The 25,611-nt window shown below is 48.5% G+C and overlaps 6 protein-coding genes and 1 long non-coding RNA gene across 8 annotated transcripts; 4 read left to right on the top strand and 3 right to left on the bottom strand.

Annotated features, from left to right (window-relative positions):
* Positions 1–115: 115 nt before the first annotated feature.
* Positions 116–5,065, bottom strand: LOC112875175 (protein DETOXIFICATION 54-like). The gene is made up of 2 exons (XM_025938921.1): positions 3,479–5,065; positions 116–2,244 (listed from the first exon to the last, which is right to left on the bottom strand). Exons 1-2 carry the CDS (start codon positions 4,604–4,606, stop codon positions 1,684–1,686), a joined length of 1,689 nt encoding a protein of 562 aa, XP_025794706.1. The 5' UTR covers positions 4,607–5,065; the 3' UTR covers positions 116–1,683.
* Positions 5,066–5,168: 103 nt separating this feature from the next.
* Positions 5,169–10,474, top strand: LOC112875176 (ubiquinone biosynthesis monooxygenase COQ6, mitochondrial). Of its 2 annotated transcripts, none has more exons than XM_025938922.1 (10): positions 5,169–5,393; positions 5,512–5,617; positions 6,230–6,332; positions 6,657–6,800; positions 7,795–7,853; positions 8,400–8,467; positions 8,555–8,606; positions 8,972–9,172; positions 9,260–9,862; positions 10,140–10,474. In XM_025938922.1, exons 1-10 carry the CDS (start codon positions 5,353–5,355, stop codon positions 10,353–10,355), a joined length of 1,593 nt encoding a protein of 530 aa, XP_025794707.1. In that variant the 5' UTR covers positions 5,169–5,352; the 3' UTR covers positions 10,356–10,474. The 2 variants fall into 2 exon arrangements, with proteins under 2 accessions (XP_025794707.1, XP_025794709.1); XM_025938924.1 differs by having other exon boundaries at positions 5,171–5,393; positions 6,230–6,336.
* A 427-nt stretch (positions 10,475–10,901) lies between these two features.
* On the top strand, positions 10,902–13,803 carry LOC112875270 (E3 ubiquitin-protein ligase RNF170-like). Its single transcript, XM_025939064.1, has 5 exons — positions 10,902–11,100; positions 12,064–12,260; positions 12,986–13,087; positions 13,287–13,338; positions 13,436–13,803. Exons 1-5 carry the CDS (start codon positions 10,989–10,991, stop codon positions 13,546–13,548), a joined length of 576 nt encoding a protein of 191 aa, XP_025794849.1. The 5' UTR covers positions 10,902–10,988; the 3' UTR covers positions 13,549–13,803.
* A 267-nt stretch (positions 13,804–14,070) lies between these two features.
* LOC112875269 lies at positions 14,071–15,912 on the top strand. Its single transcript, XM_025939063.1, has 3 exons — positions 14,071–14,287; positions 14,919–14,988; positions 15,086–15,912. Exons 2-3 carry the CDS (start codon positions 14,920–14,922, stop codon positions 15,647–15,649), a joined length of 633 nt encoding a protein of 210 aa, XP_025794848.1. The 5' UTR covers positions 14,071–14,287; position 14,919; the 3' UTR covers positions 15,650–15,912.
* Positions 15,913–16,222: 310 nt separating this feature from the next.
* LOC112875268 (zinc finger protein STOP1 homolog) lies at positions 16,223–17,734 on the bottom strand. Its single transcript, XM_025939062.1, has 2 exons — positions 17,651–17,734; positions 16,223–17,532 (listed from the first exon to the last, which is right to left on the bottom strand). The coding sequence occupies exon 2, from the start codon at positions 17,511–17,513 to the stop codon at positions 16,362–16,364; it is 1,152 nt and encodes a 383-aa protein (XP_025794847.1). The 5' UTR covers positions 17,514–17,532; positions 17,651–17,734; the 3' UTR covers positions 16,223–16,361.
* Positions 17,735–20,182: 2,448 nt separating this feature from the next.
* Positions 20,183–22,379, top strand: LOC112873792. Its single transcript, XR_003224823.1, has 2 exons — positions 20,183–20,394; positions 22,000–22,379. It is a non-coding gene; the product is annotated as an uncharacterized LOC112873792 (long non-coding RNA).
* Positions 22,380–24,397: 2,018 nt separating this feature from the next.
* Positions 24,398–25,518, bottom strand: LOC112873477 (subtilisin-like protease SBT3.17). The gene is made up of 3 exons (XM_025936431.1): positions 25,210–25,518; positions 24,991–25,088; positions 24,398–24,918 (listed from the first exon to the last, which is right to left on the bottom strand). The coding sequence occupies exons 1-3, from the start codon at positions 25,386–25,388 to the stop codon at positions 24,842–24,844; spliced, it is 354 nt and encodes a 117-aa protein (XP_025792216.1). The 5' UTR covers positions 25,389–25,518; the 3' UTR covers positions 24,398–24,841.
* Between the last annotated feature and the right edge of the window lie 93 nt (positions 25,519–25,611).

A 25,611-nucleotide genomic window follows, 5' to 3' on the forward strand; every position in this document is an offset into this window, starting at 1 on the left:
CGCATTTCTCCAGAAGAAGGAAAGTTCAAAACAAGTTTCCTCCTGGCAAAAAAAGAAGAAGAAGTCGACAGATGCGCATCATAGCCCCACAATGCCACGACAAAATTATTCCATTCCCGCAACCTCGTCGTACATCTTTCATTAAAAAATATTCTTCCAGTTTATAGCGCGTACGTACATGATTATCCTCAAATCTTCAGTACTTTTCGCATAGCACACAGCAACCCTGGAAAAGTGGCTTTTTACTAAAGAAAACAATCCCCATCAGTTCATTATCCCGATGGAGCAACGGCTCACCTGATTGCTACCTTTGGTAGACGCGGCGGCATGCGCAGAAAGGGCATCCACAAACTCCAGACTTTTGATCCGTGCGGCGCCCTGCACAGCATGCGTGCGTGCGTGGATCCATTCAGTGGATCTTCTGAGACGTCGTCCGTCATGGCACCGGCACCTGATAGGTCGTGAAGTGCGTCTCCGTGTACACCAGCAACAAACCTTCCTACGCCTGCTGACAGGTACGTGCCGGGCCTCATCATCAACTAGATAGCCTGCGTTGCTTGCGACACCACCATACATGCAGTGCATGGCCTTCACCGGTCGTCATCGGCGTGAGCGGAGCCGACGTTGTCGAGTTGGTCGCAGAGAAAACTGCCTGCCCATGGAGAAGAGCGTGCGGCGGCGAAATATCTACGAGCCCTCTTGCTCTTGGGGTCGCAACGCATGCAAGCCGCCGCGATCTTTGCGAGCCAAGGCACACCGACGGCGAGAGGACAACGAAGCTCTGAAACGAACCGAGCGAGCCGGTCGAGGCCGCGCGCGAGGAAGGCGACGGCGACGCGCGGGATGCTGTCCTCCCAAAAGGGGAATATCAGAAAGCGGCTTTGCGCAAAGCCAATCGAACACAACAGGCAGGGTCCAGATTACGATCCATCACCACGCCCGGCAGGGTCTAGCTATCTGGGCAAGCGTGGAGCCTCCTTTCCTTTCCCGAGGCATCGCCGTCCCACTCTCACGCACGGTAGCAGTAGTAGCACTCTAAATTTCATGCTCCAAAGATTTTGAAAAGACTAGATTTAGAAATAAAAATTTCGATTAAAAAATTACAATCCAATAGTTCCTTCAATTAATATAGATCTCGTCTATTTTGGATTTCTCGTTAGCAAAAAATGAAGAGCGAAAGAATTGCTCTATAAACTGAGCATAGGATAGAAAATTTGTTGGAAAGTATAAAGATATAGAAAATAATTTTTACTTAAATAACTTTTTAGAGAGTAGATTTTAGAAAAGTGATGCGCTCGCTCGGTAGGTCATTTTCTATTCCAAGCACCAACCGGCTCGAGACAACATGGCGCGCGCGCGGCCACCACTTGCTCCCATGATCCCATCCTCTGCTACAAGCAAGCAACTTGCGGGCCGGGGCTAGTGGCGAAGCCGCGACTGCCACCACCATCGCGTAGCAAATCAATACGCTCGGCTACCAACGGAGCGCTCCGGTTACTACCCCTAAATCTACTGCGGCCGCACACGACGCCCAGCGAGTAGCAGTACGTAAAAGTCCAGGGAACTGTGTCACCCGTTGCCTGCGTCCATGGACTCCGACGACGACGACGATCGTGTCATGGTCGCCGATTCGCGCAGGCGCACGCAGCTACACGTACAGAGCTGCGGTTTGCGCTACTAGGCTTAGACGCCCTCCGCCGGTTCGCCGTTGGCGGCGACGAGGCGCTTGCTCTCCTCGGCAGCGGCGGCGGCGGGCGTCGTCGACGTGAGCTCCAGGCCCGCCAGCTTCTTGGCGCGGAGCGCCTCGACCTGCCAGTCGGTGCGCCACACGACGGCGGCGAGCACGAGCGCCACGCAGGTGGCCTGCGCCGAGAGGAGGCCGTACCAGAGGCCGCTGAACCCGGCGCGGGCGCCGAACGCCAGGTACACGGCCACGGGGGTGCCGACGAGGTAGAAGGAGAGGAGGTTGATGCGGGCGCCCACGGCCGGGCGCGCCGTGCCGCGGAGCACGCCGCACCCCGTGGTCTGCGGGCAGTTGCCCAACTCGCACAGCCCCAGGATGGGCATCGCCGCCGCCGCCAGCCGCACCACCGACCGCTCCGTCGTGAACAGCTCCACCCACTGCCGGCTCAGCGCCACGGTCCACGCCACGTGGACCACGCCGATCGCCAGCGCGCACGCCAGCGCCACCATCGCCGCCATCCGCGCGCGGCGGGGCTTGCCGGCGCCCAGCTCGTTGCCCACCTGCACGCGCACCGAGCCACCATCAGTAACCGATCAAAGGCCGGCGTACGTGTTCACGTGCTCATGGATCAAATCAACCAGAGCAGAGCATGCAGAAGAGCACAGTGAACAATGTTCCGGCAAAGACTTTTACCACTGTTCGCCAATGGTCGGCGTGCAACCGGTTCTTGTCTTTTCTTGGAGCAGAACAGGGTAAAAAAGAAAAACTGAACAGCACGCTGCAGCGAGCTGCGGAGCAAGACGTGGCCGGACGGCTCGTGCTGGCTTCTACGCTGTGCAAACACAGTGACATGAGGAGACCAACGACCAATCGCGCAAGAAACTTTCCACCGCCTCAGTCGTTTCCCCATCGGTAAGGTAAAAAACACACAGTGACTTCCATGGATGCGGGGTAAAATGAGGAACCTGGGAATCTACCAAAGAAGGGATCGTGATGGTTCGCTTCAGTGGACATGAAAACATGGAGCAGCACCAACCTTTCTGGCTGTCGTGTGTGTCTATGCATGGGTGCACGAAAGGACTATGACGTTGTAGCGGGGCAAGGCGTGGCCCGCAAAATATGGACGGTGCGCCGCACCGCACCTGTGGAGGCCAACTTTTGTGTTGCCGCTGAGTGTTGCGGGGATATCAATAGGAGGGCAGACTCACCATGCACGTATGGTTACTTTGATTTGATGATGATAAAAAAGATTGAGTGGCTGCATGCTATGCCATCCCCATGGCCTACACCTACACCTAAAAGGCTAAAAGGGCTCTACAATTGCTGCAACTTTTCAAGATGCATTGTTCAAGAAAGAAAAGGGAAGAGAGGCGAATCTGAAAATGGAAGAGAATGTAGGGGGTACTACAGAATCCAGGTGTTTCGTCAGTTCAACAGATGTTCTTTTCTCGGTTCATGCACACGCTCAGAGCAGATCGAAGTAAGCGTACTGCCTCCAGGAGAATATTGGAATTTGGATCAGTCGACATCAGGAAAAGATAGAAAAATTGGACAAAAAATCGTGTGACCAGCACAGCCAAGTCGTCAGAAGCCAAGTTAACGAGTTTCTTTGGGGGTGTGCATGCAAGGTGAATGGTGAATTAGTGATGCGATGTGAACCTGGTGAAAGCAATCTCCGTCAACCACAGGAGCGGTTAGCCGAACACTCGTATCTTATTACCATCCAAAACCCATCGAATTGGCAAAAAAATCTGGCGCAAATTATGATTTTTGGATGGGTTAAGGTGCGCTTACCCTGGTGGATACGCAGGCCGCGAGCGCCATGGGCACGGTGTACATGAGGCTGGTGGTCTGGATGAGCACCCCCGCGGCGCCGACGGCGGCGGCGGGGTTGGGCAGGTAGCCGGCCAGCACGGTGACGACCTCGTACCACCACCACTCGAGGCAGACGCCGACGCAGCTGGGCACGGCGAGCCTGGCGAGCCCGGGCAGGCCGCTGGCGACCACGGCGGGTCGCGCCCACCCCTTCCACGTGTCGTCGCACGCGCGCGCCCAGCGGATGTAGGCGAGCAGGAAGAGCAGCATGTTGGTGTTGGTGAGCGCCTGCGCGGCGGCGACGCCGCGGACGCCGAATCCGAGGCCGAAGACGAGGAGCACGTTGAGCGGGACGTGGAGCGCGACGGCGATCGCGGAGCAGGCCGCCATGGGCCTGGTGATCCCCTGGGAGCGGAGGTACACCCGGAGCGGCTGGAGCACGACGCTGGCGGCGAGGTCCGGGAGCGCGAAGCGCGCGTAGGCGGCGGCGGGGGCGGAGATGGCGGGGTCCTGGCCGAGCGCGACGAGGATGGGGCCGACGTTGAGCCAGAGCAGCGCGATGGGCAGCGCGGCGAGGAAGAGCAGCAGCATGGCGCGCTGGAGGGAGAGGGTGAGGAGGTCGTGGTTGCGGGAGCCGAAGGCCTGCGCGCAGAGCGGCTCGAGCCCGGACGCGAGGCCGAAGAGCACGCTGTGGCCCGTGATGTTGGTGAGCCCGATGGCGAGCGCGCCGCCGGCGAGGTCCAGCGGGCCCAGGCGGCCGAGGCAGAGCACGGACACCAGCGCGCGCAGGTACACCACGCAGTTGAGGGCCGTGATCGGCGCCGCCATGCCCCACAGCGCGCGGAGCTCCGCCGCCACCGACGGCTGGTCGTCGCCGCCCACCTGGCCACCCTTGCCGTCCTTCCCCTGGAGCGGGATGGCCATGCGAACCCAACGGGTGCAGTCACCACGGCTAGTGCTCTGTGCGAAAGAGGCAGCAGAGGAGGCGGTCTGTTTCTGCGCCTGGCTGGTTGCCTCCCTGGGGATATATATGGTCGCCTCGCCGCCGTCGCCGCAGTGATTGCCTGCGGGCTGTCCCTCCTCATCTCTACTCGGCTGTCTAGCCATGAGCCATAGCCTGCCTGCTTTTAATATCCTTTACTAGTATTTTCTTCTTCAAATTTTGGTTGGAATGGTAGGGGTTTAGCCTGCTGGCTGTAATCGTGCAGGATATGCTTAACTTAGGTTACCTTGAAGGCGCTGCCGTTTCGGCATGTTAATTGACTGTTGCTGACGGTATTGCTGCTGTAGAGATACTGTGGAGCTACTGTTGGGGGGGAAGCTCCAACGGTAGCTCCCGTTAGGGTCGTGGATAGTAGCACAACAAAACCATCGCTCAAAAAAGGAAGAAACTTGCTTTTTCTACCCGGGGAGCATTCTCAAGAAAACAACCTTGGTTACAGTGCCAACACCACGTAGTCACACTGACAGTTGACCCTTCCAATTTCCACCACATATGCTCGTGATTTGGACAATTATCTTGTCGCCAGCTCTCCTTGATTTCTTGCCACATTGCCAATGGCACTGACCCTGAGCTGAGCAGTGAGCACTTTTCTTGCTTTCCTTTTAGTCTTGAGGATGAGGAATCGAGCAGTGAGCACTTGCCCATGGGGGAATTGTGGACGCGTGACACCTGAAAGCTGCTTGCTAGTCTCAAACAAAAAGGAGGCGGCTTGCGGCCCATCGAAACCCGTGTAAACCAGAGTCCAGCCCAATCCAACACGCCGAAATCCCTCCACCGCACACCGGCGCGCGGCGCAGGAGACCTCCACGGCAGGCGCGCGCCGCATTTCTCCTCGTCGCTGACGCCGCCGATGCGAGCCTCCGCCGTCTCCGCCATGCTCTCCAGGCGAAGGTGAGCTGGCGCGCGATCCACACCCCGCCCCCCACTTGCTTCCCGCACAGCGCTTCGCCGTTCGGCCCCCTTCCGGGCATTTTTTGCTGACTCTCGTGTTCTCTCTACTCCCGAACAGATGCTTCGCGGCGGCGGCGAATCGGATCCGGCCGCTCGCCAGGGCCTTCTGCGATGCGCCTGCTTCTCGCGCGGATGCGGCCCCTGGCGGGGTGCCCGGGTCGCAGGTACTCCCTCAAACCCTCCCCCACTGTGTCTCTCCCTCTCTCTGCGTTTGGGTTGTCAGGGGCCCCTAGCAGCGCCCGTCGCTGCTGCCCCTCACCGGCGTTGGAGACGATGAACTGGGAACGAAACACACACGCGAACTGGACACAGACTCAGTGTAATTTTGTGCGGTCAATCGATGCATATTTTCTGTAATTGCAGTTGCTATATGTAGGGAAAACAAAACAGAGCCTTACCGGCCACTACGCCCGAGCATTTCGGCATGGATTTCCATCACGAAGTGCCATCCCACCTCGCTCTTTCATGCCGCAAAGCCTGGGCGCCAAAACAGAAAAAAACAACCCCATGCGAACGCAGCGCACGTCAGGTTGCAGACTCAACGGTCCAGAGCTCCTACAGCTTGGACATCTACGTTATTTGCTAAAGAATAAACATGCTAAAGAACTGATCATGCACCTGGATTATCAACATGGGTTGTGCCGTAGGGTTTAGGGGATTGCGTGATTGCATCCTGTGGGGGTGCGACGAATTGGGATTGCTCCGTGGTAGTGGAATTGAGGTTTCATTGCCTCTAGCGCGGCTGCCAGCACTGATTTCTCTCAATGAACGTGTAGGATCGCTCCCAGGAGGTTGGTGGCGTCAAGGCTGCACCTGATGTGCTCGACGTTGCTGTCGTTGGTGGAGGCATGGTGGGCTTGGCTGTTGCTTGTGCATTGTGTAGGTATTGCTGTTCCTTTGCATTCTCGGTTTCTCCAGCCGTTTAAGTTGTTGATGAGTTTGGCGCCTTGTGTTCAGTTTTGGCTGGCGATTGATGCTCGCTCCAACTGCCTTCCCTTGTTGAATTAATAGCATCACCCCAAAATAAGAGAGTTTGGCACTTCTCTTGGAGCGTCATTTGCCTGCTAATAGTTCGCTAGTTCAGTGTGAAATATTTACCACTAGCATTTGTATTTTGTTCGTGCAGGTTGTTTTTTGGACAGCTTGGTCACATTGTACCTTGTATCTTAAAATTTCTGACATTCTTGTACATCCTGTATGCAGCCAATATGCCATTAACAAAAAATCTCAGAGTCGCCATAATCGATAGCAACCCTGCATTGAAGTCAAGAAATTACCTGACTAAAAGCAGTATACCAGATTCTAGGGTCAGTACTGTTACTCCTGCAACCATTTCCTTCTTCAAAGGTATGCTCCTAAATCAAATCTGTGCATTATGTTGCTTACTTTCAGCCGTCTCTCATCCTGTAACGATATTTGGGTTAAAGAGTTCAAGTTTGCCTGTGTGTCTGGGTGGCATTTCATCTAGATTGACCTTCCATGTTGTTTACGCTTAAGTTGATCAACTACATAAGTGACCACATTGGACACGAAAGAGGAGAGAGAGGGTGGGGGCGGGGGGGGGGGGGGGGGTGCATTTTGTTAATTAACACAGTTTGTCAAAGTCTGGCCAGTTCAATCAACTTATTCAGCGTTGGTTTCGCAGTTTCAGTTGTTTGTAGCTTTCCGTGCTTTATTAGCCCTGAACCCAGAAGCACCCATTTTCTATTTATAACTTGCCAAAAGTTTCGCTAAAAGATTTGGCTGCCACAAATGGGTTGCCAAATGAAGTATGGCAAAGCATATATCCATATTCGCAGTATCATCCATCATTTTGCACAGTCATCATCACCCAATGTTCGGTAGTTCATTAATATCTTTATCTCCACTTCATATTGCTCAACTTCCGATCCCGTGGATATCATTTGTGATAGGCTGCGACTTCACACAAAACAAGAACGCCATAGAGATGTCTCTATAACTCTTTATCTTTGCTGATCCACCACTATTCAAAGTTTCTACCTCATCACTGCAGTGACAAAGTTGCCATTCATTATTGTCATTAATTTGATTATCATGTCATTCTTTTATTGTTTCTGCTTCGTTGTGGCAGCGGCAACGCTACCCATTTTTCTAGGTCACCAGTTTAGACTTTTAGTTGTGTGCAATGTTGGGTTAAAATTTCTGAGCCTTTTGCACATTGGATTTAAAAAATAAATTTTCTCGATTGGCCAAAGTATAACTGAAAAAATGTAACATTTATAACTTTTCCTTCCTATATGTGCATGGCTTGTTTTTCTACTGGAAAACAATAGTGTATTATTGGTATTGTTCCTCATGCTTGTACACATTATTGTGGCAGATATTGGCGTGTGGGAGCATGTTCAACAGCAAAGACATGCTTTCTTTGGTAAAATGCAGGTGAGGAGATAACATCCTTCGATCTATAAACAATTTATTTCATAATATACGCCCATTATTTTTCACCTGCTGCCTCTTTTGATCGAACACATTCTTGTTGCATTTGCACTTTTGACCTTTGCTGATAAGATGCCAAGTTAGCGATGAGCTTGTACTAAGTTAACTAAACAATATGCTAGCGATACAAATAGTTCAAGCCTAAGGTATCCGAAAAGTTGTCCAGCTCAGTTTCCAATTTGAACATAAAGACATCACTATAACTCTATTATGCTTCTGCTTACTAGCCGATCTCAGTTCTGATTACAGATAAAACTGAAGCTTGTGTATTTTCTAAAATAGATGTTCATATTTTCTAGCATACCAGGCTTTTAGTGTATGGTGTATTTTGCAAAAGTACAACTATCACCTAAGTTTACGTGCATGCATGAGTACTTGCCTTCCTTTTATTTGGTCTTTCCCTCTGTTATTTGCACACAAACACAAATGGCATCATTGCTCCTCTTTAGTAATAACTATGACACTGGATATTTTACTTACGACTGGCAGGTGTGGGATTACACTGGACTTGGATACACGAGGTATAATGCAAGAGATGTGGGCAAAGAATACCTTGGGTATGCTATAACAAAAGCTGCTGTAATTTGTTAGATCCACTTTTTTTTTCAGTGGTGAATCTTTCAGTTTGTGTTTGGGTTGTTTAGATGCGTGGTGGAGAACAAGGTGCTTTGCAATTCACTGCTCTTACGTTTACAGGTTTGTCTTCTCAGAGCCGTTTAACATCAACACTGATTTATATTGCACCTTGCTGTTTGTGTGCTATAGTTATCAAAGTTTTCTTATGGTGTATTTATGCAAAAGGATGAGTTTGCTTTTGTGCTGCCTAAAGCCCATATATTTGTTTTGTTACCTGTACACAATACCAGTAGAACATCCTTTTCAATGTGATGTGCTTCCAGGTTTGTATTATACTAAGATAATCTCAAATATTCAAGAATACAAGGAAGTTGTAATTTGGTGTCGTGCATCCCAGATTCTCACTCTTGTTAAGATGCCTTTCTTCTTCTTTTGTGAAAATAGTCAACTTAGTCTGATGTGCTTAGAAATGTTTCCCTGGCCAGGAAGAATTGGATGACATCGAAAATGTGATATATCCTACCAGATTGGTGTCTCTAACTTTCCCGTCGAAGAGCAAACAAGCAGGGATGAAGCCAACATCAAGTGAACCATTATCCGCTGGTCATTCTACAGAAGAGTTGCATCGCAGTAATTTAGTTAAACTTGACCTGAGTGATGGAAGGAGTTTATATTCCAAATTGGTGGTAATTGCCTGTTTATCTTCTTTTATATTATATTTCGAACTTTGTTTTACTTCATTCCCTTAATATCCTATTTAAACTTTGTTGCAGATAGGAGCTGATGGTTCCAAGTCCAATGTTAGACAGATTGCAGGCATAAAAACAACTGGGTGGAATTATCCGCAAAGTGCAATTATCTGTACAGTGGAGCATGTTATGGAAAATGATTGTGCATGGCAGAGGTTTCTCCCTTCTGGTCCAATTGCACTACTTCCAATAGGTGACAACTTCAGCAACATTGTATGGACAATGAGCCCAGAGGAATCACTGCGCCATAAGTCAATGAGCCCTGAAGAGTTTGTGATGTCAGTGAACCGTGCATTGGATTTTGGTTACGGTCCGCATCCTCGCCCTAATGCTCTTGACCATTTCATGGAAAAGTTCTTTTCTGGCACTGGGAATACTGCAGCATCTACAAAAGAAAGTTTTGAAGTACCACCAAAAGCAACTGGGGTAGTCTCCGAGAGAATGGCATTTCCATTGTCATTGATGCACTCCCATGATTATGTTTCAAAAAGGCTGGCATTAGTTGGAGATGCTGCTCATACAGTCCACCCCTTAGCCGGCCAAGGCGTCAACTTGGGCTTTGGTGATGCTGCTGCTTTAGCAAAAGTTATCGCTGAAGGAGTTTCTGTGGGCTCAGATGTTGGGGACGTAAGTATCTATTGTTATTTGATTTTTGCCTTTTCCATTGAAATTTAACTTAGAATTGATTATGCTCCGTCTGGATTATTCTTGTGAATCATGGCTCAAGTGTTGGGTAATTGCTGATTGTTAATTATATCCGTTCAACTATAAACTTAGAATTGATTATGCTCCGTCTGGATTATTCTTGTGAATCATGGCTCCAGTGTTGGGTAATTGCTGATTGTTAAGTATATCCGTTCAACTATAAATGATCCTCTTCTTAATTCTCCTTTTCCTGTGGCAGCTTACTTTGCTACAACGGTATGAGAAGGATCGGAAGGCCGCCAATGTGGCGATGACAGCAGTGCTTGATGGTTTCCAGAAGATTTACGCTGTTGATTTTGGACCCCTGAATGTAGCAAGAGCTGCTGCCTTCCATGGTGCCCAGTACATATCACCACTGAAGAGGAATATCATCTCTTATGCAATGGGCGACACGAAATGGCCGATATTCTCATGAACAATAGTGTTCTAAACTTGTATGATGCACCGTGTCTGTAGTTTTGGCTTGTACTGGATCACTAAAACGTTGTAGAGCGGATGCAAGGCAACATGCAGTCAATAATTTTCTTTTGTGAAGAAAAAAGATCCTCATGGTGTCAATTTTGCTCTGATGTGAATTGAAATCGTGGGTACTCCCATCGGTTTTTCCTAGATTCGAGATTGTTCCTTCAGTGAATCAGTGGTGCTCACGGCTCGTGGTCACTTGGAAAATTTTGTAGACCCCAGACTGGGCCGGTGAATGTCGGCCGTAGTTAATATTGAATGCACGTACCAATCAATTTAATCAAAAATTTAAAACCGATGGGGAAGAAGTGAGAGGTGGGCTGCGATTATTTTATTTAGTAGTGCTCACCAGCATTTTAACTCGAGATCTCCAGCTTTAATATTATATTATTATATCAACGTAAAATCAATCTTAGGCTGATGTTTTAATTAATCAGAATGAAGGATTGCTTAGCGTCGGCGTCTTGGTTGCCTCGTATCGAACGACAGATAATACCTCACCGAGTGGCCGGGCAAAGCACCCAGGCACCCAGCCGAGTCGGCCAGTCGCCAACGACTTCACGAAGGCCGGAAGGGGGGAGAAGAGATGAGCTCCTCCTCGTCGGCGTCGGCCGTGCCGCCGGAGGACGACGTCTGCTCCGTCTGCCACGACCGCTTCCGGATCCCGTGCCAGGCAAACTGCTCCCACTGGTTCTGTGGCAAGTCCCTCTTCCTCTTCCGTCCTGCCCCCCCGACCCTTTTCCCCTTCGGAAGATTTGTTATTTTCATACATTTCAATTCGTCTGCGCCGAGAGAAATTCAGTCGGCAGATGCGCTCGGACACGGAGAACTGTCAGCTACTCGGTTGAGAATGGATTTGGGGCTTTTCTTTGTGTGTGTGATAGAACTGAAGGAAGCGATTCTATTGGTTCGGGTTGTCGAGAATTTGTAGGTTTCCTCAATTGCTGCGATTTTCGAGTAGGGTGCCAGAATCGGCCTGTGATCTCGCTCTGTCATAAAATCGGCGTAGGAATCAACTGCTTGAGTCGATGCGAAATGAGGGTTTAGGGTACTGAAACAATCTAACTTATAGAGCCAGGCTAATGGGAGTCAACATCACGAACCGATGCTAAAGAGAGGCCCGGATCTAGAAGGGTGGTGTCATGCAAACGAAACCGATGGAGACTACCTCCACATGCCCTGATCTCGTGCAGCTAATGCTGAAACTCACCTTCATTACTGAGCTAACCAAACAATATATTGATTATCCCAGTACTCGCATGAGCAGAGCCAAACAACTTATCTGTAGTATTCATGAATTGTGATGAATTCAGATAATGCCTGTCTGAATAGGATAAGTTGTTTTGGGGCAAAGAAAAGGCGTGCTGCCCTGAACTGAGTATCTCAGCCATTTCCTATGGAAAAAACGGTTATGTTTTCTTGATTTGGAAGTTTGTATAACTTCTGCATCGCATTGTATTCAGGCTCAGTACTACCACAAATATAGTTATCTGACCTTGTGTAATGGAGATGGGCACACATACCTAAAGAGAAACATGACTTTTTCTTTCCCAATTTAGTGAAATACTATTATGAGCTTATAAACTGTGCAATGCCGACCCAAGTTTACTGCCTTTGAATCTCTTCTATTACTGAGTGTAGTGGTATGATGACTTTTCCAGGAGAGTGCATCATCCGTGTTTGGCATCATGGGCCTGCAGTACAGGCTTGCAAGTGTCCCATTTGTCGCCGCCTTATAAATCTACTGGTACCTGCTCCTTTATCAGAGCAGGAGGATGATCCACAACTTCACCGTATTTTAGGAGAGATTCAGCACTATAACTGTATATTTGGTGGAGCACCACGTAGCCTGACTCAGGTTTGTGCACTATCCACGAAGCCGATTTCTTCACTGTACTTGCAGTAATAAAATCCACGCTGGAGATTGGTAAGGGTTGCTGCATTTGACATTTGCACACTGGTACTATTGTTAGAGAGCACCTGAATGAAAAAAAAAAACAGTGGCCAAACTACTTGATAAGCACTCAACATTTAGGGCGAGGTCCAAGAGGAGTTTTTTGTTGTTTCAAAACATTCTTGTCCTAGTGTTCCTTGATTCAAAAGGCTCCCCAGTCCCTAATAGGCTTTGTAATATATGTTTGGGAAATCATTTTTCCATCAAATCCAACCACTGTGCACGTGCCTTAAACATGGTGATTTAATTGACCGTACTGTTAGAACATGATTACTTTGATAACTTGCTTTCTTCGAGACTAGTAACTACATCTACTATCATCTGGTAATATTATCCCTATTTTTGGACCTGATTTGCATCACTCTTTGTAACAAAGCTAGAAATTCCAATGTTAATTGTAGGGTTCATTAAATTTGAGGGTTCATGTTATAACAGATACAGGTATTGGAGTTGTCATTGCTGCATAAGGAATATAACTGAAATACATCTGTCAGAGTTGTATTATGAATATGACAGTAGTTTCAATCATAAATTTATGTCTCTAACATCTAGCATATAATCTCGTGGGTGGTTTTCATCTAGCTCCTTGTTTTTGACAACCCATTTTTTTATTCTGTGTTCTTCTTCAGAGGTTGCAAGACCTACCCTTCTTCATCCGAAGACTGTTCAGAGAACTAATGGATCCCCAGAGGACTCTCCCACTTGTGTTCAGGGCGCGGATGATGATGATGGTAAGCCTGATAGGATTTAAATATTTTTTTATTCAATACTCCTATTTAATGTTATGCTGGAACGCTACTAAGAATGGGAAAGCAAACAGGTTGCTCTGTTTCTGAGCTCAGTTTCATACCATCGCCCAGTGCAATGGATGTGAGAGACGAGACCTTATATGAATATGAATCTGATATACTGACTGATTCGAACATGTAGGTTGCATTGAGCGCAATTTACGTGCTGAGCCCTGTTGACATTCTCCCCGAAAGTAAGTTCCATATACCCTCATAATAAACCTATCAGATATTTTCAGAACTATTATATACATTCATATCACATCACGGCCTTGATTCTGCATTCTGCAGGTGTGCTGGGGCTCTTTGGATTCGTTGATGACCTGCTGATTCTGTTGATCGTGTTCCTCCACCTCGCCGCCGTCTACCGGTCGTTGCTTCTGTACCGCCATGGGGGGCAGTAGAAGGTGTTGTGCATAGTCATTTGCTTAGCTGGGTTCCATGGGAAGTTTTCGAGGTGGCAGCAGCTTTGGATGAGTGCCAAGTAGATGACGACGATACGAAGGACGGCTAGCTTGTGCCTGTTTTGTACTGTTCTGCTATGCCTGTTTCCTTATGATTCTGACACAGTGAGCTTGTGTTGATGGAGGTGGAACTCTGCTCTATTCGGCTTGCCGGATCTGCACAGTTTACGGATTACAAATTGTTTCTTGTGTCAATGTTGGAAACCATTCAGTTTTTTCTTAATTTCTGTAACTGCGACATCAGTAATTCCATACTGACACACACTCTCGGCCTTGGCGGCTAGAAGTAGCAGGGCTGGTACACAAAAGCTGATAGACTCGCGAGCCCACAAGGCTTTTATCGTCGTGGGCCGGCCACATGCCCACATGGTCTCCGTGGGCTGCGAGCCCGCGACGAATTAGAGGAAGAAGAGGAGAGGCCTCTCTCCTTTTCTTGTCTGCCTGCTGGCTGGCTCTCCTCTCGCGGAAGGGATGGCTTGTGTGGCTGGAGGCGAGGCAAGTCGCAAGGGGCACGGTGGAGATGCGATGCGACCCCGCGGAGGAGCCCCCGCCTCTCCTACCCTCCGAGGCCCTGCTGTGGCGTGGACCAGCTCTAGTATACAAGCCACAGGCGAAACAAGGAGGAGCCGGGGGCAATCGGAGGGGCGCGCGCGTGCAGCCGGCCGAGCCGATCCACCTCGTACGCGCTGCTCTTGCCCCCTCTCCCTTGCTCAGATTTGTTCGCTGCTTCCCGGCGTCTGCGTGCTCAGATTTGCTTGCTGCTTCGCTGCGTCTGCGTGCGTGGGATCGATTGCTTTCAGAGGCTTTAAGGCTTCTATTCTCATGATCCCTGTGGGTTGGTAGTCCTCTTACAGTATTTGGGACTTGGGAGCATCTACGAATCTCGTCGTTTCTTTCGGCCGCGGGGGGGGGGGGGGGGGGGGTAGTGGGAGGCAACTGAAATGATTTCCTCCGAAGCAACTCCGTGATGATTGTACTGAACGGGTTATCGGTGGACTCCACACAAGGAGAAAAATAAGTTGCTGGAGTACAGGTTTTGTTGGTTCAACCGAGAGGGAATGGATACTGGCTCATGCGATTTGGTTTTTGATTAAATTGATTCAAACTGAGACAAATTTTCAGTTTTGTTTGGTTCGCAGTGTGTCCTGCTTTCCTCTCCATTCAGTTGCTGGAAATCGCCTCTGATTTTCCGCTCTGCTCAGTGTGCTCACCACGCCTGCAACGCTGTCCATTCATGCTATTGTTCTCTTCCCTGGTCTACCTTCAGCTTACGATCTTCCCGCTTTTTTCTCTTTGCCCTTGGTGTGCAGGATGTTGACAAAATCACCAGGATTGCCTTTGGTGACTACTGATACTACTGCGTTTGGCTCCTGTACTACTGTAAGATGCACCGTTTAACTTGTTCCTCTGTAAGATGTTTGTAAATCACCTCTTCACCAGCAATGGCCCTTGACCGTCACATGTTTCATTCCTCTAGGCCAATATCTCGAGTTCACCGGTTGTGAAACTCTCTAGCAAGAAATGCCAAGGAAGATTGCATGTCCAGCAAAACATTGAACTTGGGAGACCTCGAGATGCAAGTCAGAAATGGCGGACTCTATCAGCTGATCAAGCTCAAGCTTCTGTTGTAGATGTTGATGAAGAGTGCAAACAGGTGCTCACTTCACTAAATTTCTCCGCTGAAGACGCTGAGAAGATGTTGAAGAAGGCATTTGGATGGATCCACTCGCCTTATTGGAGCGAAGAGAGAAAGAAGGAGGTTCCAAGTGCTGAGGTGGTAAATGGAGTATTGAACTACATCAGGAGTCTGGGGCTATCTGACGAAGACCTTCACAAGTTGCTGAAGAAATTTCCAGAAGTTCTTGGGTGTGATCTTGACAGGGAGGTAAAGCTGAATGTGAGCAAGCTGGACAGTGACTGGGGAATAAATGGGAAAACCCTGCGGAGTCTTCTTCTGAGGAATCCAAAAGTTTTAGGCTATAATATTGATTGCAGAGGGGATTGTATGGCCCAGTGCACCCGTTGTTGGGTTAGGTTCTAATGTTCTGTTCTACATGACCACATGAATGTTCAGAAACTTCAGAGAGCATTCCATTGGCTGTGGGAAAATTGAGATGACATTTCACTGCGCATTTTTCTGTAAATTAGCACCTGCCAAAATACAGCAGCACCAGCGCTTTTGTAGTTGATGGATAGACACTGTGTTAGTTCATGTATACATTCTCAAGAGCCAAACAAATACTGTCTGTAAAAGAGTTGCAATAAATATGGCCAACACCTGAATGATCTGTGGTACTTCAATCATTTTCTCTTGTTCTGTTCTGGATTGCTGTGGCTATGATTGTCTTATCATGATCCACCATTATCCTGCCATGTTTCCAAATATAAAGGTGAAAAATGCAGAAGGTGGTAACAGTCCGGTGCCGGTGGTACGATTCTGTAAATTGCTTGCTTCCGATTGAAAGATTTCTTTACAATTCCTCTTACTTGTAATCTGGTTTATATCGGATGCAAGATTTACTAGATCCTTTTTAAAGTTGTGTTGAAATAGATTGGTCAAAATCTTTTGTCCATTTACAATGACCTACTCTGTCTTGGGTTGTAAATTCACTCAAAAAGGGAAAAGGTAATTTGCATTTGGATATGTTTTAGTATACACTTTCCTAATTGTTCTACAGGCTAGCCAGTTAAAAAAGTTCTGAAACTATTCATCGGTTCTCTCTTTCTTTGATGCATCCCATCAGGCTCAGGGTTTAGAAATCATCAATTCCTGGTGCCCCAAAGAGATCAAATCCATCGAGGTCACATGAATAAAGGTCCATCGGCGAGAGGGACCCTCCTCCGTTGTCCAAACATTGTCCATCGATCATAGCGAAGCCTTTGATGTCAGAACAGCTGAGACCATCAAAGATGCTACCAGAGAAGCACTCCTTATGGTTCGCCATTCTGCCTACTGCCTCGGTGTCCATCAGCACCTGATCAGAGGCACTGCCAAGGCCATTGGCCGCAGAGTGACCCGCCGCGTCGTCCTCCTCGGGCGGCAGCGCCGGCGCGTGGCCATCGAAGGCGGCGACGTGGCCGAAGAGCTTGTCCTTCCTGGAGAAGGACGTGCCGCAGGAGCAGACCCATCGGTCGCGGCCGCAGTGCTTCTCGTGCGTGCGCAGGTCAGCGAGCACGGAGAAGCGCTTGACGTTGCACCTGCGGCAGGTGTAGCTCTTGTCGCAGTGGCTCCGGCGGTAGTGGTTCTTGACGCAGACCGCCGTCTTGAGCGGCTGGAAGCTCTTGTGCTCCCTGTTCCGCTTGCACCCCACGAAGGGGCACGAGTAGAAGCACCGGGCCGGCGGCAGCGGCGGAGCGTCCCTGCCGGGCTTGGCGAGCGCGGCCGCCGTCTTGTACTCCTCGCCGTGGCCGCGCATGTGCATCCGCAGGTTGGCGTCGCGCTTGAAGCCCTTGCCGCAGACCTTGCACGTGTGCACGTGCGGCGCTAGGATCTCCTCCTTGTCGAGCTCGATCACCTCGTAGGAGCCGGCCGGCGGCAGGCGCTCGTCGTCGTCCTCGGCATGGAGGTCGTGGTCGGACGAGTCGCTGTCCCCTTCGCTCGGAGTCGCCGCTCTCGGCGGCGACTTGGCTTCCTCCTCTGCGGTGGCCCCGCTGGCCGCGGCGAGGGTATTGGAGATGGAGACGAGCTGCACGGCGATGCAGCTGAGCTCGGCCGACACGATCTGCCGCGGCGGCCGCGGCGCAGAGCAGATGATGCCGCGGAGGTGCGCGATCTTCTGCTCCAGGAAGGTCAGGTACGTGAGCACCGTCCTTGGGTCGTCGGAGTCCGAGCCCCCAGCTTGGCTATGATCGTGCAGCTCACGATGAGCCTCCATGGAGCTTTCGACATTATTCCAGACCTCCATGATCGATGTCAAACAATCCCTGAAGCAGCAACAACGTGGATCATCAGCCAATGCAGAGAAGGTGATGAAACAGTAACAACCCAAACGAAGTAACACTCTTTGTAAAATGCATATCGGCATCTACTGATTCTACTTACAGAGAAAAATCCTGAATAATCGAGTGGGGGTTGATCAAGTTCTGTCAGATCACCCGTTGCTCTGTGTGTCGGTGCTGACCGATGAAGTGCGTGTCCAGCTGAGCTAATCAAGCTGGTTATATATAGGTAGGGTAATGGAAAATGAAGCTGCCCGGCGAATCAGGCAAGGGTGCCATTGCTGCCGCCGCCGTCACGTGTGCGTGGGCTCCATGGGGCGGCGGCGCGCTGCTCACGGCCGGACCTGGTCGCCTCTTGCGTCAGCGTCCGCGTCACTGTCCCGGCAGGCAGCTGAATGGAAAACGGCAGGCGCGACACCGAGGGATGGCAGCAGGAAGGGGTGTGCGCAGCGCAGCGCACGGCCGGGTTGGTTGACCAGCGTCGTCTGGGTGTCTCGTGGTGGTTGCTGGCTCTGGCTGTGTGGCTCTTGGGGCTCTGGTTTGGGCCACGAAAGCGACGCGTCAGTCCCTCCCTGCCCTTTGGAACAGCCCAGATGCAATCCGCACGCGTTGAAAATGGCCATGGGCCGGCTGACCTCGGCGGAGTGACTGACTTGTCGCTGATCGCTCGTTTGCCGGAGCTCGGCGGTGGTGATCAGTCTTGATGGTTTGCTTCAATGGTCACCTCTGTTTTTGTCTCTGAGACCTGACCACCTACCTCTACCCGTCCCATTTCTCCCTCTCGAGCATCTGGCTATCTCCAGATGTTCACACTAGTAGACACCGTGTATGCCTTTTACTCTCTTGGGCATCTGATTGCTTGTATACGTTCACACTTAGCAGTAGAGATGTAAATGGGTGCCTAATAGTGTTTTCTAAATCAGCTAATTAATTACGATGGCATGCCACTCTAGTTTATTTCTTCTTCCAAATTATTTAGCAGGATACTGTTCTAGTTCATTTTAATAACTTTTTAGATCAATCCAATGATCCAAAATATATATAACTTTGCATCCTTACCTAGCAGATATGCAGCGGTGAATGCAAAGAAGCCCGAGGATACGGGAGGGTGCTCGTGCACCTCTTCTTTTTCCCTCCATTTTCTTCCTCCTCCTCTTGTTTTACCTTGGTATGTTCTATATATGTGGTTGTTTTACCTTGACATATTCTATGTATCGATACGAATGTCGGTTTGCAATTGAAAAAACATAATGACAACTCCAGCTGATCTCAAGCGCACAGATTCCTGCTATGGCTCTACTTTCTCTAACTTGTCGTACGCTGCATAATGGCCACGTCTCGAGCAGAAAAGCAACAAACACTTTGCAAGTATGTATTAAAACACTACTAGCAAAATCATCGCAAATCATGTGTGAGCCCAGACAGAGTTTAGCTACTACTCCCAGTAAAGATTGTTCCTTCTTGGTGGAGCTTATCTGGCAACAAGTAGTGACCAAGTCAAAACTAGAGAGCGCAATCCCAGCATCGCCCAGGTAAGGTGGCGAGGAGAGTGACGGCAACGAACGCGCCGCTCTCCCAGCTAAAATAAAGCGAACTGAGACGCGCTTGCTTGCTTTGTTTCCTGCTGCTCCCGGCTTGGCTTCACGGGTGGGTTTGAAGGCCGCGAAAGGGACCTTGTCTGCCCCTTGGACCTTTATTGTGCCGCAGCCATTGCTCTAGAAACGTCGTCCATGCATCCACGTGCGGCGCGTGGATTGGCCGGTCACGTGACTGCCTCGGCACTGTTGTTAAGTTGCCAAATTTTGCATAAGATCAGAAGTTCAGAATATAAAAGGTGCACCTTGAATGAGAAATTGCCAAGGACCGATACTAAGGTCACGCGCATGGGTGGGAGACGGCGGTAGGTCGCAGAAGGCTGGCGGGCTACATGCTGACGCTGTGATGCAGACATGTAAATAAAGATTCAAAGGAAAAGAGTTCATAATTTTTGGATTAAATGTCCAAATAAAATTCTGATTGTACCATTGTGTTCATTACAACATGATCTTCAAAACTAGATCAACACATGACTATTTTTTTGATAATCTTTTCTCGAATTTTTATTATAAATGTGGAACAATTCAATTTTGAAATAAGAACAATTGTTCCGTCTTCACAATAAAATTGTTCCAGTATAAAAATTATCCAGAAATGATTTTTTTATAAATGTGCAACGATTTATTTTTGAAAGAAGAACAATTGTTCCGTTTTCACAATAAAATTGTTCCAGCATAAAAATTATCCAAATATATTTAAGTATGATCTTATTTTGAAAATATCTTACGATGTTGTGATTGGATTTTTATTTTGAGCCTATCTTATTTTTTTTCTTTCTTCGATGTGACTGATAATATCTCTTCGGCCCAAAGCTTACTTCATAGATGTTCGGTCCAATTATCTCCCCGTTCCCCGAAATCTCTTTATGCGATAAATTATATGGTAGTCACGCGCGTCACACCGAATCGACCCCCTCCACCCGGCGAGAATCAGGCCCGCATGGGCCGGTCCAAACTTTTGGGCGAGGAAGTCTGGCCACCGCAGATATGGGCCACGGCCCAGGAACCGCAGGCCCTACCATTTCCGTCGGATAGACAATGTCGAGTCTCTCCATCTCCAGTCTCCACCGACGTGCCCTCGAAGACATCGTCGTCTCCGCCGCCTCCGCGCCTCGCGGCGGCGCTGCGAATGCTCCTCAGGCGCAGAAGCATAGCGGCGGTTGCTCCGCGCCACCGCGAGCCTCGTTGAGCTGACGTAGCCGTCGCTGTTGCCGGGGAGCCCGATCCGAGCCGACCACCCGCGACGATTGCGGTATGCTGCTTGCCCTGCGGAATTAGGGTGGGCTCCGATTCGCGTGCTTGCCTTGAAGTTGGGGAGGGGTCCCGAGATGCGTCTGAGTTCCGCGTCGTACTTCCGTCCTGGTTAGGGGATTCCGGGATTCGATTCGATTCCCTGGTGTAGGGTTTAGGGGTTTTCCCCACGATTGGTGCTGTTCCTGGTGACCCGCAGCTTCTCTGAATTGCGACGTAGCTTCTCTCCTCTTAGGATCGAGAGTTTTGGAACTTGTGCGCGCATGCTTTGGTTAACCGCGCTCTCAATCTAAGGTTCCAGTATTTCTCGTGGGTTGCTGGTTCAATCCGGGCTAGATTGGAAACTGTTGATGCCCTTTTCGCTAGCTTCAGATGTGTTCGGCTGTTGTACTGGATGAGCATTATAACTATCTGTGGTATGGTTTGGCAGGGTGGCATGTCTTGGATTGTGTATTATTTCAACTCTGCATCATTTGATGCTTTAAATTGTTGTTAACATGTAACTATGAACCTGAGCTGAGGATGGAATCTAATTAACAAGCTGATTAGGATGATTTGAGTGCAGTTGTGTAGTAATGTGCTTGAGCAGGCACCAAACGGGTTTCTCCTAAGTACCCAGGGAAATGCTTTTAAGGCTTTAAAATGTTTGCTTCGGCTGGAAATTTTTGCTGCATGTTTTTATGTTTATATTTTAATAATGCATTTTAAAATTAATACTAGTAACCATATGTACTATGTACATAGCTACACAGCTTGTTATTTTTGTACATATTTGTTTTCCTAAGGAGATCAATTAAGTATCCCTTCTCTAGTGCCTTGTGGAAATATTTTCTTTATTTTCCTTGACATTACAGTTGTCCTGTTCATTTGCAGCAGTGTCATTAGTTCATTAATCAAAACACAGGATAATTGGTAAAAGAAGCCATACAGTTAACTTTAATTGGGTACTGCATATGATGATATGATACAAATCTGTAGCAGTTCTCTTCATAGTTGGCCAAGTCAGAATGCAAATCTGTATCTTGTATGTATGTCTCTAAACTTTGTCATTTAGCCTTCTGTGCGTAAGTGCCACTAAGGTCAGGGTATGTTTTTATTTTATTTTTTTTGAAAGCAACAGGGTATGTCTTTATTTCTCCTTTATTGAAGTTGGAAATTTCAGAATCTGTAGTGTGCAATCCAGATTCAGAGCCCAAACACAACCCAACATAACAGAAAAGAAAGCCCCTGCTGGCATGTGTGTGTAGTTTCCAATTTATGTTTCATCTTTTCCTAGTCATTTTCTTCTTTAGTGATATGGAGCTCTCCTGGATATTTGAGAAAATTCTTTTTTGATTTAGGGCCTGTTTGGATGGGCTAAAGTTGAGTGCTAAACTTGAGCACCTATTAGCACTCATACCCCTGCTAAAGTTTGAGTCTTGGCTAAAGTTTAGCCCACTCCATTAGGACTCCTGTTTGGACGGGCTATTGCTAAAATTTAGCAATTTTGGGCATAACACTTGGATCCAAACACCCCTTTATTTACTTGATACGACTCTTATTATTATGGACTAAAAATACTGACATTAAGACTGACCTGTTTATGTTTATTCTTTCTGTCATACAGGGTAGACGGTTGTGCTTGAGACTACGCTTGTTTTGTATTGGAGTTGGAGCCTTTCCGAATATGATTGGGAGTATTTTCCTGCTTCCGTAAGCGGCCTGACTCTGCCAAATTTGCAGGCTCAACAGGTATTCTGAACGTTTCACCATCAAATATATCAGGCTACACAAGTGGGCTTACTGTCCATATTGTTCTGGGGTGTATGGGGTTTGCAACGTGATGTGCTATTCTGTTCTATTATGACTCAAGTTTGTAGTGTATCCAAGACACTACTAGTGTTGTTTAAGCATACCATACCATACCAAGATTCTCCGTAGAGTATTTGGACAACTGATTGTGAATTTATTCAAGTAATATTGATGTGAATACTTAGTGGATTCTAAGCACACCTGTTCCTTACTATTAAAATCTTGACGACACGGGTCCCCCCAATATTTCTAACATATCCCACTGCTTGACTCCTGATCATCACTGTGGGGAGCTGTAGTGCTGCAACTGTGATGCAGTTGGGAGGCATGGAACCACAGGTCCAAGGATTGCTGTGGTGGTGGTGTTCTGTGTGCCAAAATCGCACGTGGGACATGGCAGGTGCAGCTTGCATATTATGTCATTTTTCTCAGTGCGGAAATCTAGGTTTGAGTCCCTTGACCTCATCTTCCAGAAATGACATTAATTGTGCATAGTGATCCAGCTGGGATTTGGGTAGAATTTCTTCAGGTGTCATTATTGACCCACATGCATCTGGATGCTCACGTATGATCAAGCTTGTTAACCTAGTTGCACTTGATGCATGGCTTTGATAGGAGGTAAAATTAAAAGGTTGATCCTGTTACAGGACAATAACATGAGTGCTTAAACTATAGCCTTTCTCAAAACAATATAAACAAGGTACACATAGAGGTGTTTGATTTGCTGTTTTTTGTAGTATACGTTTGCCATATACTGCTCTATATTTTAAGTAGTAAATCCATCTTCAACATTAAGAGGCAGAGTTTGATCAAATATGCATCACATGATTGAATGTTTCATAATTCAATATGTTGCATGAGCTTTTTAACTAGACAGTAGCACCAAGAGCACTGTCAAAGTCTCTAATTCTCTAAGTCTCTCTAACTAGACAGTAGCTTTTTAACTAGACAGTAGAATCAATCTGAGACCGGCACACACCTCGTGGCCGCGCTGCGGCGGCCCGACGACGGCGGGGCGGGTGCCGCCCACGCGCTCGAGCGGAGGAGCGACTGCCATCCGTCGCCTGGTCCGACTCGTGGCTCCAGCGCGCTGCTCGGCACGGCTTGTTCTTCGCCATAGAAGCGAAGCTCGGGGACCTAGCCGTGGGCGAAGGTGACGGTGCGGGCGGGCGGGGGCGCGCGGAGGAGGGAGGAAACGTCCGCATGACAGAAGTAGAGGTCTCCCTAGGCACCCGTGGAAGATGGGGCTGGAGTGAGGGATTTGGGTGCCTCCAATCCGAGTAGGGGCCTTGCGGGATGGGGTTTTTTATCCTCAACCTCTATTTTTTGAATAGGGGTTTGAGTAGTGATTTTGCTGGAGATGCTTTAATAATACAGCTGATTGGACACGTATTAACGTGTGTCGCTGGCTGCAAAATCATTTCTCCCTTTTTAGCTGTACAGCTGCATTTCTCATTTTTTTCTAAATCCTGTTGAGTCCATGGCCACCTATTGTTAATCTCGACAGCCAAGAGGATCACACCGATCCTCTTACACGATCATTAATATTAATCAGAAAAATAATATTAAATTAAGGTAGTAATATCTCTTTTGCTTACGCGATCATTAAATTAAGGTAACAATATCTCTTGTGCTTACGCGATCGAGATATTAGGGGATACTCCCTCGTAAGATGTATAATATAAAATATGCTGAGTTTGACGGCAATATGGACCGTGAAATGGTTACCTGCTATTCAGGTAAGAACGTCTATTTAAGTACTATCTTTGTCCTTGAATATAGCTACCTTTAAACTTTGACCGTAGATGTTAAAAAGTCTAGAAAAATTGATAAAATAAAAATAATATTAGTTTATTCATAATGAAACCAACTATCATAATATGTAACTTTTCTATTTAGAAGTAATTATTTTTGGAGATATTATTGGTTAAAGATGATAATGTTTGACTTTAATCAAGTCAAAACAAAATTGTTATATTTTAGGACGGAGGCAGTACCATGGGCCTTCAATTTGCTGGGCCTCGTGGCTTCAAAGATTTGGGTTGTAATTTGGTTCCAACTGAGCGGTTGTTATTAAGCCTAGTCGTCTTACGTGAATCCTATTGTGTGATCCTTCACACGTTATAGATGGATCAGAATTGGGATGCGCCTATCCGAAGAATTGTTGCGCCACACGTTTGGGTTTGGTCACCGGGTGGTCAACGCCAGGCGCCTCAGCGATGAAGGCCTATAAGGACCGAGACCGAGCGCAACGCTTCCAACGTCGAGACGCTAGTGTTCTTCATTTATGTAATATTGAAATCTGTTTCTCTATGCTAGGATGGTCCAGCCCACGGCTCTAATCCTATAGACCTCCTAGGGCGCTCGCCAGAAACGCGTTGTTTGTAACAAACATTTCTACCTTAATTACAAAGATGCGCAAATCTTTTGTATATTCGAGGAAAAAAAATTACAAATCACATGGCCATTTAAGCCAGATCACAAGAACGGTAAATCACAAAATAAGGTTGCCCAACACGGTAATAATCGCATTGAGATTCACACGTGATTATCGACAGAAATAAAGCCAGCACATATCATCAGCACCCACAAGAAAAGGAGAGGTGCTTCCTTTTTGGGTTGGCGATGGAAGAGATTGGCCGCCGGCAGGGCTGAAATTAGCTGACGCCGTCGAAGTTGCTGCTCATCAGAGAGAGCGTCGCGCTCGGCAGCACCCGGTTCACTTGAGGTTGCTCTGCAGAAATTGAGACAAATCAGAGCCAGTATGCTTCATGGCAAGGTGATGAGCCGATGAAAGCTTGCTTACTCTTGAGCGCCTCCAGCTCCGACGGCGTCAGCCTCGCCGAGAACCCGCTCATGACGTTCCTGTAGTTGTACACCATCGCCGCCTTCGCCTTCTCCTCACTTCATCCATCCGGACCAGAAAAGTACAACGACAAAATTGGTGAGCCATTTTTCTTGGATTGTGATGGCCAGATTCCATTCGAAGATCATCGCTCGTGTTAGTTGAGACACACGCACGTACCCGCCGAGGGCGGCGGCGAGGATGCCGAGCTGGTACTTCTGGCAGTCGACGCCCGGGGGATGGGGGTCGACGTAGACGAGGTAATTGGCCGCGCCGCCGGCCGTGGCGGCCGCAGACGCCGTCGTGACTGCGAGGGGGAGGAGCACGAGGACGAGAGAGATGGACGCCGGATGCTTCATGGCAGGGATACGGTTCGTCGTTCAGCCGAATCCGCGATGTCTTCTCAGGCCGGCAAAAGTTACAGCCGCGCGCGTTCCTGGGGAGAGGGGGATCGGATGAGGGGTCCGTAGTGAACGGCGGCGCTCTTCAGTCGGGACGGTAGGAAATGCCGTTACCACAGCTCCAAAAATAGGAGTCTCCCCGATCCTAGCTACCATGACATCGAAATATCAGTCGAAATTT

Source organism: Panicum hallii, chromosome 9, assembly GCF_002211085.1.
Source record: "Panicum hallii strain FIL2 chromosome 9, PHallii_v3.1, whole genome shotgun sequence".
NCBI lineage: Eukaryota > Viridiplantae > Streptophyta > Magnoliopsida > Poales > Poaceae > Panicum > Panicum hallii.

Bases quoted from the DNA above. Each gene is read 5' to 3' on its own strand.
- LOC112875175 (XM_025938921.1), bottom strand. From the start codon at position 4,606: ATGGCTAGACAGCCGAGTAGAGATGAGGAGGGACAGCCCGCAGGCAAT. The intron at 2,245-3,478 runs GTAAGCGCACCT...GTGCGCGTGCAG, and splicing joins CGGCCTGCGTATCCACCAGG to GTGGGCAACGAGCTGGGCGC.
- LOC112875176 (XM_025938922.1), top strand. From the start codon at position 5,353: ATGCGAGCCTCCGCCGTCTCCGCCATGCTCTCCAGGCGAAG. The intron at 5,394-5,511 runs GTGAGCTGGCGC...ACTCCCGAACAG, and splicing joins GCCATGCTCTCCAGGCGAAG to ATGCTTCGCGGCGGCGGCGA. The intron at 9,863-10,139 runs GTAAGTATCTAT...TTCCTGTGGCAG, and splicing joins TGGGCTCAGATGTTGGGGAC to CTTACTTTGCTACAACGGTA.
- LOC112875270 (XM_025939064.1), top strand. From the start codon at position 10,989: ATGAGCTCCTCCTCGTCGGCGTCGGCCGTGCCGCCGGAGGACGACGTC. The intron at 11,101-12,063 runs GCAAGTCCCTCT...TGACTTTTCCAG, and splicing joins CTGCTCCCACTGGTTCTGTG to GAGAGTGCATCATCCGTGTT. The intron at 13,339-13,435 runs GTAAGTTCCATA...TGCATTCTGCAG, and splicing joins TGTTGACATTCTCCCCGAAA to GTGTGCTGGGGCTCTTTGGA.
- LOC112875269 (XM_025939063.1), top strand. From the start codon at position 14,920: ATGTTGACAAAATCACCAGGATTGCCTTTGGTGACTACTGATACTACT. The intron at 14,989-15,085 runs GTAAGATGCACC...TCATTCCTCTAG, and splicing joins CGTTTGGCTCCTGTACTACT to GCCAATATCTCGAGTTCACC.
- LOC112875268 (XM_025939062.1), bottom strand. From the start codon at position 17,513: ATGGAGGTCTGGAATAATGTCGAAAGCTCCATGGAGGCTCATCGTGAG.
- LOC112873477 (XM_025936431.1), bottom strand. From the start codon at position 25,388: ATGAAGCATCCGGCGTCCATCTCTCTCGTCCTCGTGCTCCTCCCCCTC. The intron at 25,089-25,209 runs GTACGTGCGTGT...GGATGGATGAAG, and splicing joins CTCGCCGCCGCCCTCGGCGG to TGAGGAGAAGGCGAAGGCGG. The intron at 24,919-24,990 runs GTAAGCAAGCTT...CAATTTCTGCAG, and splicing joins GGAGCTGGAGGCGCTCAAGA to AGCAACCTCAAGTGAACCGG.